General features: G+C 55.4%; 2 protein-coding genes across 3 annotated transcripts in view; both read right to left on the reverse strand.

Moving 5' to 3' along the window:
• RBM28 (RNA binding motif protein 28) overlaps nucleotides 1-1,246 on the reverse strand; it is a 33,428-nt gene extending 32,182 nt beyond the window's left edge. For both annotated transcript variants that reach the window (XM_040259581.1, XM_040259580.1), the window contains exon 1: nucleotides 1,013-1,246. In XM_040259581.1, coding sequence (XP_040115515.1) covers nucleotides 1,013-1,130 — 118 coding nt within the window. In that variant the 5' untranslated portion in view covers nucleotides 1,131-1,246. The remainder of the gene's footprint in view (nucleotides 1-1,012) is intronic.
• Nucleotides 1,247-5,695: 4,449 nt separating this feature from the next.
• Nucleotides 5,696-15,509, reverse strand: PRRT4 (proline rich transmembrane protein 4). The gene is made up of 4 exons (XM_040259582.1): nucleotides 13,679-15,509; nucleotides 13,488-13,592; nucleotides 12,396-12,515; nucleotides 5,696-8,087 (listed from the first exon to the last, which is right to left on the reverse strand). Exons 1-4 carry the CDS (start codon nucleotides 14,523-14,525, stop codon nucleotides 6,262-6,264), a joined length of 2,898 nt encoding a protein of 965 aa, XP_040115516.1. The 5' UTR covers nucleotides 14,526-15,509; the 3' UTR covers nucleotides 5,696-6,261.
• Between the last annotated feature and the right edge of the window lie 869 nt (nucleotides 15,510-16,378).

Here is a 16,378-nt window from a genome sequence, read left to right on the forward strand (position 1 = left end):
GAGAAACCCAAGTTCACTCTCTCACATCAGTAAGGTTTCCCCTGTCTATTCTTCACTCTTCTACAGCTTCCCCATCACCACCACACACACCTACAGAGACTCCCTATCTTTCTTCCCTGACTTATTTTTCTCCTCAGTATTTATCACCATCATCACTATAGATTTTGCTCATTGGCTGTCTTCCACATCCTGAACACAGAGCAAGGCTTGGTCTGTGCACTACTGTATCCTGAGGACCTACAACAGTTGCCTGGAACCTAGTATAAACATTCAATTAATATTTACGGAATACATAAATGGGTGAATGAATAACATATTGGTTAAGAGCTCGGGGTCTGGTGATCCAATTCTGAATCCACTTCTTACTAACAATACGAACTTAAGCTGAAGTTACTAAATTTCCCTAAGCCCTAGATTTCTCATCTGTAAAACAGAGTTTACTCTCGACCCAACAAGACTGATGGGGAAATTAAAGGAGCTTACAGATTAAAGTCCTCTTGCCTGGAAAATCCCATGGGCGGAGGAGCCTGGTAGGCTGCAGTCCATGGGGTCGCACAGAGTCGGACACGACTGAAGTGACTTAGCAGCAGCAGCACAGATGAAACTCAAGCACCCCACCTGGCAATCAACTGCTTCTCAGTAAGTCTTAGTGTTTTACTAAGTTCAGTTCAGTCGCCCAGTCGTGTCTGACTCTTTGCAACCCCATGGACTGGAGCACGCCAGGCCTCCCTGTCCATCACTCTGTCCATCACAATTATTAAGTTATTCACTAAGAAATGAGATCTTGTATGTGAGCGCGCATGATAAACAGGAGGCCTACATAAACTTAAGGGGCTGGCTTGACTTTCAGAAACGGCTCCTATGGATTTATCTAGTGTAGAGTCCCGTTTGGAAAAGAAATTCAACTTCCAAGGCCTTTCATTTAAGGGCTCACTTAAGGCTGGGAGAATGTCCTCTGCCTCCATCCGCTCCCAGGAACCCCAACTCTGTTCTCGATCGCCCCACCCCCTACCTTTTTCAGTCACCACGAAGCACTGCTTGACCGGCCCCACCTGACTGAATAGTTCCTCCAGTTGCTCGCTGCGAGCCGAGGGCGGGAGGCGGCCCACAAACAGGGTCAATCCGGCCATGAGGCCGAGAAACAGGCGCGAAAGGTCGCGCACACGAGTCAACTAACTGGCTTTAGTAAGCGGACCACGCTTACGAAAGTTGCCGGGAGACTCCGGAAGTGCGCGTCACTCAAAAGGGTCCGGAGGAAGACGTAGTAGAAAGGGAAAAACCATTCCGGAAGGGAAGAAAAATCGTGCCGCCTGAGGGCGGAGCTTCTTGAACGGGGCTCCACCCCCTAACCCAAGTACCGCCCCCGCCTCTGTAGGGAAATTTGGCTTCGCTTAGTTTCTAGGCTTATTACAATCTAACCTGCTGGGGATCGATACCAAACTCAGCAGGGCAGGCCAGAGAAGCTGTTTTTGCTCTGGGTCAACAGGATCTGACATATAGTGGATGTTTAATAAATATTTTCTAAACTGCCTATGTTCCAGGATCCAGGAGCACCCAGATTACGCTCATAAAACACAGCCATAATGCAAGTCAACATGTCATATATCATTCGAACAAATCTCCAGTTCTCAGAGAATATGAGACATCTGTCACACTTTAACAGATAACTGTATCTGTGCCTTTAACACTTCGCTGACAAATTACAGCTATTAAGGTTCAAATAGGCACAGGTCACACATAATCATTCTTTCAAAAAATATTTACTGAGCTCCTACTATGTGCCAGGCACTAAAGATAAAATTGATGAGCTAAAAAAAGACAGGGCTCCTGCCTTCATGGAGAATAGTCTTGTGGAGATAGACAAACATCAGTACCAAAAAAAAAAAAAAAAAAACTTACAAGTAAATCAAAGCCTGCACCATGCAAGATCACAAGAGAGCACACCCAGAATAAGCAATACATCCAGCTTATACAGACCTAGAACCCAGGTCTTCCCAGAGACAGCTTTCCTCAGGTCAGCTTATTAGATGGACCCAAGGCTGTGTAATCTCACTGGCCAGGAGATCTGGGTGCTCCTGGATCCTGGAACACAGATAGTGTTTGCCACCCCATTGGGTTCAGGAGCTGACCTGTGTGCAAGACTGCAGCACCCTGCAGAACATTTGTACAGAACAAAAGTACCCAATGTGATTTTTTAGTAATTACTTTTAAATGGTATAACCTGAACACAGGGCAGGTAGAACATTCAAAAAGTACAAAAGGTACAGTGAAAACGTTTTCCTTTCTCCTCAAACCCCATCTACTTTCCACACATTTTGGATTGGTGGATAACTGGTTGATAGCGATGAGGGGAAAGGGGAAACGTTTAACATTAGATTTATGAAACCCTAACTCGAAGTATTTTATGCTTAAAAGAAAATGCCACAGTTATTTTTAAACACATAACTCAGCAGAGGAAGTATTGAAATATGAAACAGATTTATAAGGACATGGGTTAATTCCATCCAGGATAAGGAGAGACAAATAGACAAAGGAAACTGAACACTTTGAATAAAGTTGATTTAGAACTCCACATTTCTCCTTTATTTTCTCCTCCTCTCCTGCCCCCTCACCACCTTAGAAATCAAAATTTCATACCCAAAGTCTAAGTTACAAGCGTCAGGGCCCTAGCTGTGGGGACACCTTCCCAGTCCTGGCTGCAGTGGGCACTGGGGAAAGAATCCTGAGAAGGCTGCTCCAGCATCCCTTTGGGACACCCCCTACAGGGTTAAGTTGGAGATGCTTTGGACCCAAACCTTCCCTACAGAACAAAAAGAAATTGTGGTCCTGTGCCCATCAGAGGGCAGCAGCCACCCACAGTGCAGAGGAGCTCCATGTCCCTAGAGAAGGAAAACAGTGCAGCTGACCCTTTGTACTCTTCCCGACTTTCACAACTGGCTCCCCATCTCAGTCTCCCAGACTCAGCCTCAGCCGCATCTCCTCCTATCCACTCATATCAGGAAGGCCATGCAGTTCTTCAGTCGGGAATATTTGCTCATTCATCTATCCAGGACACATGCAGGGTTCTTTATTAAATAGCAGGAGTCGTGGTACCCTGCACCACATCAGCAATGTGGCTTCCAGGGGAAATAAACTGCTGGACTCTCTCTCATCCATCACTTGCAGGAGCCTGGAAAGTAAGTAGGAGAGGACTGGGCTGTACTCAGCCAGCCTCTTCTAAGCTCCATCCTTTTGGCTCCATTCCCGCTTGCAAGCTAAACATTCTTATAATACTGCATACTTCTCATTCTTAGCACTTTTCACCACTGTATTTAATTATTTGTGTTATTGGAATTACTTATATGATGTGCTCTTTAATGTCTGCTTTCCCCCAAAGAGCTTCAGCTTCACGAGTTCAGGATTGTTGTCCACCTGCTGCTGCTGCTGCTGCTGCTGCTAAGCTGCTTCGGTCGTGTCTGACTCTGTGCGACCCCATAGACGGCAGCCCACCAGGCTCCCCCGTCCCTGAGATTCTCCAGGCAAGAACACTGGAGTGGGTCGCCATTTCCTTCTCCAATGCGTGAAAGTGAAAAGGTAAAGTGAAGTCACTCAGTCATGTCCGACCCTCAGCAACCCCATGGACTGCAGCCCACCAGGCTCCTCTGCCCATGGGATCTTCCAGGAAAGAGCACTGGAGTAGGGTGCCATCGCCTTCTCCGGTTGTTCACCTAGGTCACCTTTTTACTCCCAGCATCAAAGCACATTGTAAGAACTCAAAATGTTTTAAAGAGATTGAATGAATGAAGATGAGTTTGTCTCTCAGTCTCCTATAGCACTAAGAACTGGAACTGAGGGTGTATATATTACATCCTGGTCTACCCAGGCTCTTCTGGGAAACTGCTTTGGGTTAGGAAGGGCTGAGGCATGAGATAAAAGGGAAGGGTTGTCTCACCAAAGTCTCTGCCTCTTGATCAAGTCAAAAGGCTTAGACGATTCTCACTGAGGAAAATCAAAGAAGTGATGGAGTTGATGGACACCAAGCTCTATTCCCCAACCCCAATCCCAACTCACCAGCCCCATTCAGAATGTCCAGACAGAAAAGGAGCCTGTGTGTATGTGTGTGTGTGAGAGAGAGAGAGAGAGACAGAGTGACTGGAGATACGTGGGTCTTGGACTGCTTTGCTGGGAGGGGTGTACCTGAACTCAAGGACCCATGGTGGGGAAAGTGAGTGAGAACAGCTGGCAAGCATTACAATGAGGAAGAGACAGCAGAGAGGAGCTGAGTGTGAGCAGAGGCAGATGGAGGTATACGTGGGGAAGAAAAGAAACAATTTCTCAGAACAGCAAGCACTCCTTCCATGACACAAAGCAGCTCTGAGGCTGGGTCCGCTACAGCCACTATGACACCAGTGAGAAATGCCTGTAATTAGGAGGATGGCAGTTCTCTGGGCCTCAGCCCAGACCAACGATGCAGCAGGAATTTCTGAGCCAAGCTGAGCCAGGTGATGGAGAAGACACAGTCAGAACCACTCGGGTCCCATCCCTCAGCGGTGCCTGCCCTATCCTCCTCTCATTTCCTTCCCTACTATGACCCTCACTTACTGCCTTTCTCCTTCTGAGGTTCCAAGCCCTGGATGCTCCTTTCAGCCAAGACAGAGCTTCAGGGGCGAGCTGAGCAGTGCTGTAATTCTTTCACTAGAGCATTAGACCTGGTCTGGTGAGCGCCCCACCCCCTCCCAGCCTGCTTCCCTCTTGGCTCCCTTGCTTCCCTTCTCAAATCCTCATGAGCTGATGGGCAGAGTTGGAAGAAAAAACCATTCCTATTCCTGTTTTTCCACTTCAAGCCTAGTATGTGTGCCCCTGTGGGCCTCCCTGTGATGTGCAAGACATCTGCCAAAACACTGCCAGAAATTTATTCTAAAATCTACAACTCTGTTTTAGTGCCACTCTGAACTTACTGCATTTGAGCCAAATGACAAATGCACACTACAGCGCTCAGAGCCAAATGCCCTGGACAAGGGAGGGATTAGAGTGCCTGGTGGCTGGATGTATTCCTGGGTCTCTGCACTGTGAGCTCTGCTTTGTTGGATAGAATGGTGCTGGGGCTTGGGGAAGACAGGCTTTCCCCAGGGAGGCTCTGCACCTGTGGGAGATGAATGTTCTCCAGGGAAGAGGGTTGTGAGTACAGACTTGAAGAGGTCCTGTTGGTAGATGGAGTGAGCAATTTCTTCTATGAATCTAAAAGGCCTCTGTGAATTCCTCTAGATATGTGGCAGGGAGATTCCTAGGAATCCCAGCTCAAAGTGATCATGCTCTTGAGATGCATATCAACGTTTCCATGAAGGACTTTGCCACTAACTAGTCCCTAACCAGTTGTCCCCCAGGATGTGAAGCTAGGTCCTTAGGAATACAGACATTTCCACTAACTATTGCAGAGTTTCTGCCTCACCTCTCAGGGTTGTGTTCCATCTCTGAAAAGCCACTTCCTGGGGAGTCAGAAGGATCTTCAAGGGGCCACTCCCAGGACCTTCGCTCATCCCGATGGGCCATGGAGCCATCTATGGGGAAAGGTCATGTGGAGGACAAGACTCGCTTGGGTCAGGACTCAACTAGGGTGTGAGATGGACCCACCCCACCCAAACACTGCTGCTCTTTCTGTTCTCGCAGAACCACTGCTGCTGTTGCCTCATCTAGGCTTTTCCAAGAAGGTCAGACCTTTCTCCTCTGAAAATATTTTATTGATAAATTAACTCTGAAAGCGCTCACCTCCCACCCAACTGCTGCAGAGTCTCCTAGATGGGCCATGGACCCTTCTACGGGGAAGGATCATGTGGAGGACATGAGAGTCTCACTCAGCAGGGATGGGATTCCTGGGCGTAGCAGAGGTGGGTCTGGGGACAGAGGTGGGTCCTGAGGTCTTCTAAGGACAGCCCCTCTCACTCAGCACCAGAGTGGGAAGTGGTGGTCTGGAGTGGAGCACCTTGGAGTTTTATTGCTGGTGAATGCCAAGGACAGTGGGACCCCTGCCAGCCTAGAATTGCAGCTGAGGGCATCAACGCCCCGGGGCTCCAGAGAAGGTGGCACTAGTTCCCCATCAACAGAGCCTGGCTGCTGACCCACCCATCCAGGGATCTCTGGATGGGAAAGGAAGCCGGGAGAGGTATCTGAGCCAGGCAGGATTGGGGAAGGGTTACAGTGTGCAGGTCTCGAGTGGGGAGATGGGGGGGCAGAACAGGCGCCAGAAGGGGGCGTGCGATCGGGGGTGGCTGGAGGGCCACCTCTTCACAGGTCTATGGTGTCGCTGCCCATGCTCAGCTCGTCAATCTGTCGGCAGGCGTCCAGAAATTGCTCCTGCAGCAAGGCCTCTTCGGCCTGCAGCTCAGGAGCAGGTTCTGGGGAGTCGCGGGAGGGTGGGGACAGAGCCTGGTAGGATCCTGAGGCCAGGAGGCTGGGGTTGCTTCCTGAGGGCCGCGGGGGGCTGAGGACACAGACCAGCGGACAGCGCGGGGCCCTGTCCGGGCTGGAGCACAGGAGCACGGACGAGCTGTCCCGCGAGAGTCCGCACAGCGAGCCGGAGGAGGCGCTGCTGCCCGCGGGCCAGGTCCCGGGAGAGGGCAGCTCGCGGGGTGCCGGGGAGCCAGGGGCCTCCCCAGACCTCCCAATGGGCCCGGCCCCGGTCTGAGCCCCCAGCGAGGCGGTGCGGTAGACGCCGAGGCTAGGCAGAGCTTCCGCGAAGGCCGGGACCTGGAAGAGGCCGGGCGCCAGCAGGGCTTCGCTGCAGAGGGCCTCCTCGATGCTGCGCCGCAGGTTGATGGGGGAGGGCGGGCGGAAGTCCACTGTGTCATCGCTGCAGGGAGATGAAGCCGGGGAAGGCGCCGGGTGGGCGGCCGCGCCGTCGAAGCTCCGGCAGCCTGCTCCCTGGAGGAGGAGGTCGGGGCCCGGTCCGGCCAGGGCGCACAGCTGCAGCAGTTCCGCGTCGCCACGCGCGATGGCGCTCCCCAGCGGCTTCTTGTCCGGGGCCCCGGTGACCCAGCCTCCGGGCAGCAGCGGGGCAGCGTGGCCGGGGGACAGGCGGAAGAGCTTGGCCCAGCAGCGCGGCGGCACGCGGGGACTGCAGAGCGCCGGGTAGAGGCCCAGCAGCGCCAACGGGAGCGCGACGCCCACCTCGCCGAGGCGCAGGCCGAGCTGGAAGGCCCACCAGGGCCAGGGCCCCTCCAGGCCAGGTTGGCCGCCGTAACCCAGGGCGTGCAGCACCTCGTAGCCCTGCAGAGCTCCGCTCAGCAGCCCAAAGGTGCCCGCCACCGGGGCCGTGCGCGCCGCGCGCCGCCAGGACTCACGCGGGCCGAAGGGGCTGCGCGCCTGCGGGAGAGGCGTGGCGCCCTTGAAGCCGGCCCCTCCCAGAGGCGCTCCAGCCCGCCGCCGCCGGCCCCCCCAGCAGGAGAGCGCCAGCAGGAGCCCGGAAAGAAGGGCGGCGAGGAAGGCGTGCAGCCCGCGGGAGGCGAGCCGCAGAGCCCGCAGCGGGCGGTGGGCGGCGCTCCCGAGGGCGGCGGCGGCCGCCAGCCCCAACCCCAGGAGCAGCAGCGCGGCCAGGCCGGCGGGGCAGCGCGGCGGGCGCGGCCGGGCCAGCAGCAGGCAGGCCAGGCCCAGGCCGGCGGCCAGGCAGGGCAGCGGGAGGTCCTGCAGCAGCAGCCAGGCCAGCGCCGGCAGCCGGTCGCGGTGCCCATAGGCGTCGTAGAAAAGCGGGAAGGCCCGCGTGGTCCCGGCCGAGAGCAGGAGCATGTCCAGCAGCGCCAGGCAGGGGGCGCCGGGCGGGCAGCGCCAGGGCAGGAGGGCCAGCGCCAGCAGCGCCAGCAGGGCCACCAGGCCGAAGAGCGCGCCTACCCCGTACACGTGGGCCTCCCAGGCCAGACCCCAGCGAGCCTTGGCCTCTGCCCAGTCGGCCTCCAGCGTCAGGAAGAAGAGGGGCAGGGGGGCCGCAGGCGGCTGCCCCTCGCGTTCAGGCAGCTCTCTGATACTGCAGGACCCTGGCCCACACTCTGGCTGCACCGAAAGGTTCCCAAGGCTGGCAGGAGAGGGGTCGTCCAGGCCAGAGGTGGGAGTGGTGGATTCTGTGGGCAAAGAATGTTCGTCTGAGGCATTCGTGCAACCCTCCCCTTACCCACCATACAGCCAGTAGCCTGTATGCCAATGGGAGTCCTCCTGACATCCAGGAAGGACTTGTCATAAATATAAGACACAGACCTGGCCGCCCCTCACCAGCCCCTCCCATATCAAACACCTCCAGAGTTTCAGCTCGCAGCCCCTCCGGTCATCCCACACAGGCCTGCTTTGTTCAGTACACTGTGATTCCACTGAAAAGGGTTTTTCTTAAGAGGTCACAGAATTTTACAAGTGGAGGGAGCTATAGAAGCACCCTCTAACTGAACCCTCCTGCCAGGAAGGAGGAGTCATGAGAACAAGGATTTTTGTTTGCTTTGCTCACATCTGAATACTCCTCCCTAAAACGTCCTGGCACAGAGTTAGCGTTCAGCAGATACTCATTGAATACATGCCAAGTGAAGATATTGAGGCTGCGCCGAGAGGCAAAGTGACTTGTCCAAGGTTACACATTAGCAGAGCTGCATCTAAAATCCAGATCTGAGCACCAGTTTGAGCCCCTCTTCTTGATGGCACAGCAACCTCATAATACTACTTTGCTTATCTCTTTTTATGCACCCCTGATTCCCATCTCACACCTTGGTGCTAGAAGGAGCTTCTCCAGCCCTTTTTCAATAGCCTCCCCCTTCTCCCAGTCTCTTCAAGGAAGGCCACCATGCGTGCAGGTGCATGCGTGCACACACACAGCAGAGGAAGTGATACAACCCTCCTGTCGCCAGCAATCTTTCGTATTCACTCGCCTTCCTGCCTGCTATACCTCCAACCCTCAGCCTACCAATGGCCGTGGTCCCCATCCTGACTCAACTACAAGCTATTAGTCTGAGGCCCTTAATACTCCTTTGGTTTTCACCCCTTTCACAGAAGATGACATTGAGATCACTCCCCTAGGTCTCAAGACTACCCTTGAACTCCAAGGAAGGAACAGTTGTGGGGATCATAGTGGGATAAAATGCCATCTTAGCGAATGAGCCCCTCAGGTGCTCTCGGGGGCTCGGGCTAACTTGGGCTCCCAGCCCCACACATCCCTTGGGAAAAGGAAAGTCAGGTAAGAGAGTGTGAGGACTAAGATCCCCCATGCTACTCTCCTGGAACAAGAGAGGAGTGAGAAAGAACTAGACCCAAGGATTTTCCTCTTGGCCAGGCAGCAAGGGAAGACGCTTCAGGCTAAACCTCCCTCCCCCACCTAGCAGGCTGGGCAGAAGCACAGCTGCAGGCAGGGATGGAGGCAGAAAGATTGTGGTGAAGGATAGGGGAACCAGCTGGGGGTGGGGAGGTGCACAGGAGACAGGTGTAGAAGGAGGCAAGGAGGATCTCTTGACAAGCAGACCCCTGCCCCAACTGCCTGGCCATACTCAGCCCTGCCTCGGTGGGACAGAACAGGAAGGCCCCAGGAACTCCCCCCACCACCCACCCCCACCCCAGGCAGTGCCTGCTTGAGCTTCTGCTACTGTTGCTAAATCGCTTCAGTCATGTCCAATTCTGTGTGACCCCATAGACAGCAGCCCACCAGGCTCCGCCGTCCCTGGGATTCTCCAGGCAAGAACACTGGAGTGGGCTGCCATTTGCTTCTCCAATGCATGAAAGTGAAAAGGGAAAGTGAAGTCACTCAGTCATGTCTGACTCTTTGCGACCCCATGGACTGCAGCCTTCCAGGCTCCTCTGCCCATGGGATTTTCCAGGCAAGTGTACTGGAGTGGGTTGCCATTGCCTTCTCCGAGCTTAAGCTTAGGACATGCAAAACTGAGGAGTCCTGAGAACAAGGGTAAGGAGGAGAGAAGGGAGGGAAAGGTAGAACTGGGCAACTGGAGAGCGCAGACAGGGAGCTGTCAAAACATTGCATATTTACAGCAGGCTGCCTGCTCAGTGGCAGCATGTTCCCTGGTTCCTGTCCCATCACATGCCTCGAGTCTGAAATGGGGAAGAGTGCAGGGCTGTGATGAGGATAAATAGCCAATGTGTGCAAAGCTCTGTGGAGAGCCTGGTGCATAATCAGCATTCGATATGCAACTGCTGTTGGTCTCATCATTATGGGCTAATGTTCATCACCCATCAGTCATTGGTGTGTGTCCGTGTGAGTGTAACCATTTCTGGGGCCTGAAATTCATTCTTGATTTAACTAACAAAAGGCTGTTGTCCCTTATAAAGTCAACAATTAGCCAAATCAGTGAACATCAACACATTGTCTCACTCTGTGAACCCTGTTTGAAGAACACCATTTGGATAGACTGACCATCCCCAAACACCTACTGAAGACACAGCAGTGAATTAAATGGAGAATCATTCAGCTGGAACTGACAGTTTGCTGGTGGGGTGGGGTGGGGCAGAGCCAGTCGGACAGCAGTGGGATCAAATACACACACACTCTCCCTCACCCCTGATGTTTTGGTCTCCTCAGATGCCCTTACATGACTACTGGAAAAACCAAGGCTTTATATGGACCTTTGTTGGCAAAGTAACGTCTCTGCTTTTTAATATGCTATCTAGGTTTGTCATAGCTTTTCTTCCAAGAAGCAAGCATCTTTTCATTTCATGGCTACAGTCACCATCCACAGTGATTTTGGAGCCCAAGAAAATAAAGTCTGTCAATGCTTCCACTTTTTCCCCATCTATTTGCCATGAAGTGATGGGGCTGGATGCCATGATCTTAGTTTTTTGAATGTTGAATTTTAAGCCAGCTTTTTTACATTCGTCTTTCAGGTCCAAAGAGGAACTAGAGAAAAGAAGACCTAGGGTCAAAGGCTAACTGTACCTAGGTTAGAAAGTTCCTAGAGAACATACAGAGAGATTCCTTTATCCCCTAACTACTTGGCACTACTCCCCTCAGAAGGTACTGCCATGAACAAAAAAAAACCCTTTGGCCTTTTCTCCAGGAGGCCTGGAGCTCTCTGGGGTTTATCCAGGAGGAACAGCCAGGAAGAGACTGGCTTCCTGCAGCCATCAGTGAGGAGGGGGAAGGAGGGTGGGGCCACCAGTCGGCTGGGCTGCCTCTGATACTGTCCAGACTCATTAAACCTGCCTGGCCAGCGCTGTCACCAAGGCTGACAGACCGCCAGCCAGCCTCCTTCCCTTGAGGCCACAGAGCCTGCCCCCAGCTCCACAGCAGATCCTGCCACTGCTGCTCACTGGGCTGGATGGGGAAGAGACGGCAGGCTTCCCACCCACATGCCCTGGAGTGCTGGGACCACTAGGGAGTGAGCGACAGTCAGGTGCTCGACAGTCAGTCGCTGTGTTGAGTCTAGAGCTGGAAGAAGCTTGGGGACCAGGGGTTTCCTTTGCTGCACCAGTTCCTGGTGTGGGGGGGCTCAGAGCACTCCCAGTCACAGTTAGCCCTTGGCTTCACCTACCAGAACCCCTCCCCAAGCAGCGTGTCCCCTGCCTTTCACAGTATGTGTTGTCCCATCACATTTTGGGGCCACAGTTGCGGTGTCTGAGAGGTATACCTGGAAGTGTATTTGGAACACGATGGGGGAAACCACATTAACAGATACTATTTAATGAGCTAATACTTCATGACCAGCCTCATGCCCGAAATTTACATTACATGGAAGCTTTACAATAGCAAAATAGGCACTATTACTAAACCCTAGATATATGAGAAAATTAAGGCTCAAAGAACTTAAATAGCCTACCCAGCCATCATTGAGGAGGGGGAAGGAGGGTGGGGCCACTGGCCAGTTAGGAAGCAGATTGGGATCCAAAGCCAGGTCTCAAGACCCCACAGCCCCTGGTCTTTCCTCTGCACCAGCTTGCCTCCACGCATGTTCTAAGGGCTCCCTTGACAAGGATGGTGCCTCTCTGCTCAGGATCTTCTCTTCAATGTCTTCCCAATGAGAGGCCCTGCTCTGCCCACATGTGACAGCATGTCATGTCAGATCAGAAGGCAAAGGAGAGAGCCCCAAGCTCAGAGTGGGAGGGCGGGAGGCAGGCCAGGCAGATTGAAGTGGAGGGCGGGGTTAGTACTGAGGCTGTGGAAATCATGAAGGAGTTCCTGAGTCTGTTTGCCCTGATACATTTGTCTACATCCTGCTCTGCCTATGATTACAAAACTCCCAGAGGACTGCTCCTTAACTCTGTGGGACCATCCTCAGCAACACTTGCTCTCAGACCATTAATATACATCTCCATGGTGATGATGAAAAGAATGGTGATCATGGTCATGATGACCATCAAATGAAAGGATCCCAGAATGTCAGTGCGTGGCTAGCACATAGTATGTGCTCAATAAATAATCGTCAAGTTCAAATGAATTGGACACTTACCTAGTGATGCTGTTGTAATTAATGCAGAGCTTAGAGAAGCAGCTGGTTCCAGTGGCCTTGGACTTAGGAGCTTTCTTTCCTGGGGGGATGGGGGCGGGGACAGGGTGGTGCCAAAGAATCCTGCGAAGGGAGCACATTAGGGCTAGAGTGCCAGCCGGGCATTGGCCTCTGGAACTCTGGAGAAAATCAAGTCCTTTCTCAGAGCTTGACCAAAAGGGGACACTGTCCCAGGAATTGGAGCCACATGTATGCGTGTGTGCATGCTAAGTGGCTTCAGTCGTGTCTGACTCTTTGCAACCCTAGGGGCTGTAGCCCGCCAGGCTCCTCCAGGCAAGAATACCGGAGTTGGTTGCCATTTCTTTCCCCAGGGGGTCTTCCCCACCCAGGCTTACCCCGTCTCTCACGTCTCCTGCATTGGCTGCAGCGTTCTTTACCACCGGTGCCACCTAGAAAGCCCAGCCACATGGATGTGCCGTGCTGTGCTTCACCGCTCAGTCGTGTCCGACTCTTTGCGACCCCATGGACTGTAGCCCACCAGGCTCCTCTGTTCACGGGGACTGGAATGGGTTGCCATGCCCTCCTCCAGGGGGTTTTCCCAACCCAGGGATCGAACCCAGGTCTCTGGCATTGCAGGCAGATTCTTTACCGTCTGAGCCACCAGGGAAACCCGAGAATACTGGAGTGAAGTGAAGTCGTTCAGTCGTGTCCGACTCTTTGTGATCCCATGGACTGTAGCCCACCAAGCTCCTCTGTCCATGGGATTCTCCAGGCAAGAGTACTGGAGTGGGTTGCCATTTCCCTTCTCTAGGGGGATCTTCCCAACCCAGGAATCAAACCAGCATCTCCTACATTGTAGGTAGATTCTTTACCAGCTGAGCTACCAGGGAAGACCAGCCACATGTATACCAGAAGCTAAACTACAAGAGCCAAACCAGACTTTGTATGACAAAGAGGGCATTTCCCATGGGAGCAGTGGCTGTATCCCAGGGCCTGGGAGAAGGAATGCAAGCTCCCCTTAAGTCAGAGAAAACAGGAGGCACTGTCATTTAGAGGTGTTCTATAAACGTTTGTTGCAGTGAAATAGACACTCACCTGGAGAATCTGAAACTCCAGAGGCAGAGCCTGGGGATGTAATTGGGCCTAGGGGGCTCGGGCCTGATAAGTTCCGGAGCGGGGACACTGTCGTGCCAAAGAACCCTGCAAAAAGAGCCCCATGCTGAAGCTTCCTCCTACCTGCCGGATGGCCCAGCAGCAGCTCTCCTCGGGAGGGGGTGGGTACTCACCAAAGGGTCCCAGGCGCCCAGCAATCTCTGCCAGGCTGGCCCGCAGGCTGGGCAGCAGGGGCAGCGTTCGATGCCCGAGCGTAGGGGCTGCACCTGCTCTCAGCGCCACATCAAACTTCAGCTCCAGCTCACTCTGGCGGAGCCTGGGAGCACTGGATGGAGGCGCTGTGGCTGTCAGAGCAGTGTCCCAGGTCACAGTGCCCATCCTGGGCCGATAGGGTGCAGTGGGCCTGTCAGCGGGCCGCGAGAGGAGGGATGCGGACTCGAGAGCTGGGGAGGAGGCCCACGGAGCAGAGCTGCCTTCTGCAGAGCCCCACTCTGGGGGGGAGTTTCCGAGAGAGCCCACCAGCAGTTCCCAAAGTGGGTCAGTCCTCAGCCCATTGGCTGCCTCTTCCTTGGGCTCCCGGCTCGGCCTGGGAGAAAGTGCCTGGGTCTCCGTGACAGGGTTCCCCCAGACAGCAGCTGGTCCCCGAAGGTGGAATTTGAAGTTAAGTCCCAGGTTGAGAGACAGCATCGAGGCCTCACTCTGGGGCGGGGGGGTCAAAGTGGTGAGAGGGGCCCCTGGGACAGAGGAGGCAGGCTGGGGGCCCACAGGAACAGCAAGCAGGACCCAGCAGAACAGCCCCAGCCCCAGATAGCCGTACCCTGCCATGGCCTGGTGGGGCAGCGAGCTTGGGTCTTCCGCACCTTTGCGCACGAAGGTCCTGGAGAGAGGAGAAGTGCTATGAGCCCTAGCGGGTTGGAATCTGATGCCTCCAAGACAGGCTGCAGATCCAGGAGAAGCAGGTGGTGGGGCAAGACACAAAGGCTTCTGCCCAAGGAGAGTAGCCAGCTTCTTGCTGAACATTCAGGTCCCAGCACCAGTCTCTCCCCTGCAGTTCCCCTTCCCTTCCAGCCAAGGCTCCTTCTCCCTAAGTGCCCACCCCCCACCCCCACCTGCTCAGTCTGAGGCCTGGGGTCTGACTGCATCCAGCTGCCCTCACCCTTGACTGATAACAGAGCGCATGGACTTGACTCCCAGACTCTGATCCCCTTTCCTCCTTTTGCCCTAGAGTATCTGTTCAGGCCTACTACGAGCCGAGCACCCTTCTGGTAACAGAACTGTGAACAAGCTCCCCTCACAGATGAGTGTCCCCCTATTCCCACCCCTGCTCCAGCCTCACTCTCACTCAGACCCAGGGAGGCCTGGAGGGATAAAGCACAGGGTGAGTGATGGCAGAGGTTGGAGAAGGTGGCTCTGGCCAGGGAAGCAGGGTGCCCTGGGCTGGCAGAAGCTCTGCCCCTTCAGCCTTTTCCCTCTTGCCTGGGATTTGGCTTGCTCTCCATCCCTTAACCCTAGAAGTACTGCGGGGAGGGATGGCCTGGCCATCTCTGGCTTCCTGGGGGAAAGATGGCCAGGCAGGCAAGCTGGACCAAGGGCTGGCTGCAGTACACGCCTGACCCACCCCAGGCACACAAAGCTGGAAGGGGAAGGGGAGGGGAAGCCAGGGGGCACACGTGTACCCACCACTGTTACATCACACACACGGCCACACCTAGCACCCTGACCCACACTCACCTACTCACCCTTCACACATCCCTGCGCCTAAGTGCACACACACACAAACACACATATTCAGTCCTGCCAAGCCCCCTCCCTCCTACATGGGTTCAGATGCAAGCTCTGTGAGCTTCCAGCCTTCTCTGTCTCACACACACACACACATCCCTACCTCACAGACTCACAGTATACACAGACACAGAGGCACACACACCCCTACACACATCCGCACAGTCAGAATACAGATACACATCACACATCATCATCGCCCTCCACATGCACATTCCTACACACCCACCCCCACAGACAGGCACACGCGCACACACATACACGCGCGCGCACACACACACCTCCCTCTCCCCCTGCCCAGACAGCAGACCTGCTCCTCTCCCGCAGGCGGGTCTCCTCGGCCAAGTCCCCGGAAAAGGGGCGGTCGCGGCGACCCAGGCGCCCGGCTGGGCGACGCTCCACCGAGTCTGGCCGGTGCTCCCAGCGCCCGACGCCCCCTCGGCTCGTCCCGGTCACGGCGGCTTCGCCGACGCGCGGCCCCCAGTCTGGCGCGGCCCGGCCCCGGCCCGCAGCGCTGGCCCCAGGCGGGCGGCCCGGCCCGGCTCGGGCTCCGCGCTCCCACCCGCCGCGCCGCCTCCTGGCTGCGAGCCTCGCTCCCCGGCAGAGCCGCCCGCGCCGGGCTCCGCGGCAGCCGCGCTCTGCCCGCCCTCCCCGCCACCTGCGCTCCCGCCCCGCGCGCCCGCCCTCTCCCCTCCTCCTCCCCCGGCCCGCGGCCCGCGGTCCGCCCCCAACCCGGCCGGCAGGCGGGCGCGCACCGCAGCCCCGAGCCGCCGCCGCCTCTGTGCCTGCGTCCCCACGCGCGCTCACTCACTCAGCGCTGCCCGCCGGCCGGGGCGGGCGCCGGTGCCGCGCTCTCAGCCTGGTGCCGGCAGCCGCACGCTCCCAGGGCGGCCCATCACACACATCCACTCGCATGCCCTCCCCGGGAAACACCGCGGGCTAGAGCACCGCGTGCACACTCGTGTGTACACACGCGCGCGTGCACACACACCGCAGCCTGCCCAGGGTGGCACCCGGGCAAGAAGAACCACTATGTTTATTAAGCCGTGAGTGGAAAGTGTAATAAGCTCGTCCACACCCCTTGTTTCATT

Source organism: Oryx dammah, unplaced genomic scaffold (assembly GCF_014754425.2).
Source record: "Oryx dammah isolate SB20612 unplaced genomic scaffold, SCBI_Odam_1.1 HiC_scaffold_18, whole genome shotgun sequence".
NCBI classification, from domain to species: Eukaryota; Metazoa; Chordata; class Mammalia; order Artiodactyla; family Bovidae; genus Oryx; species Oryx dammah.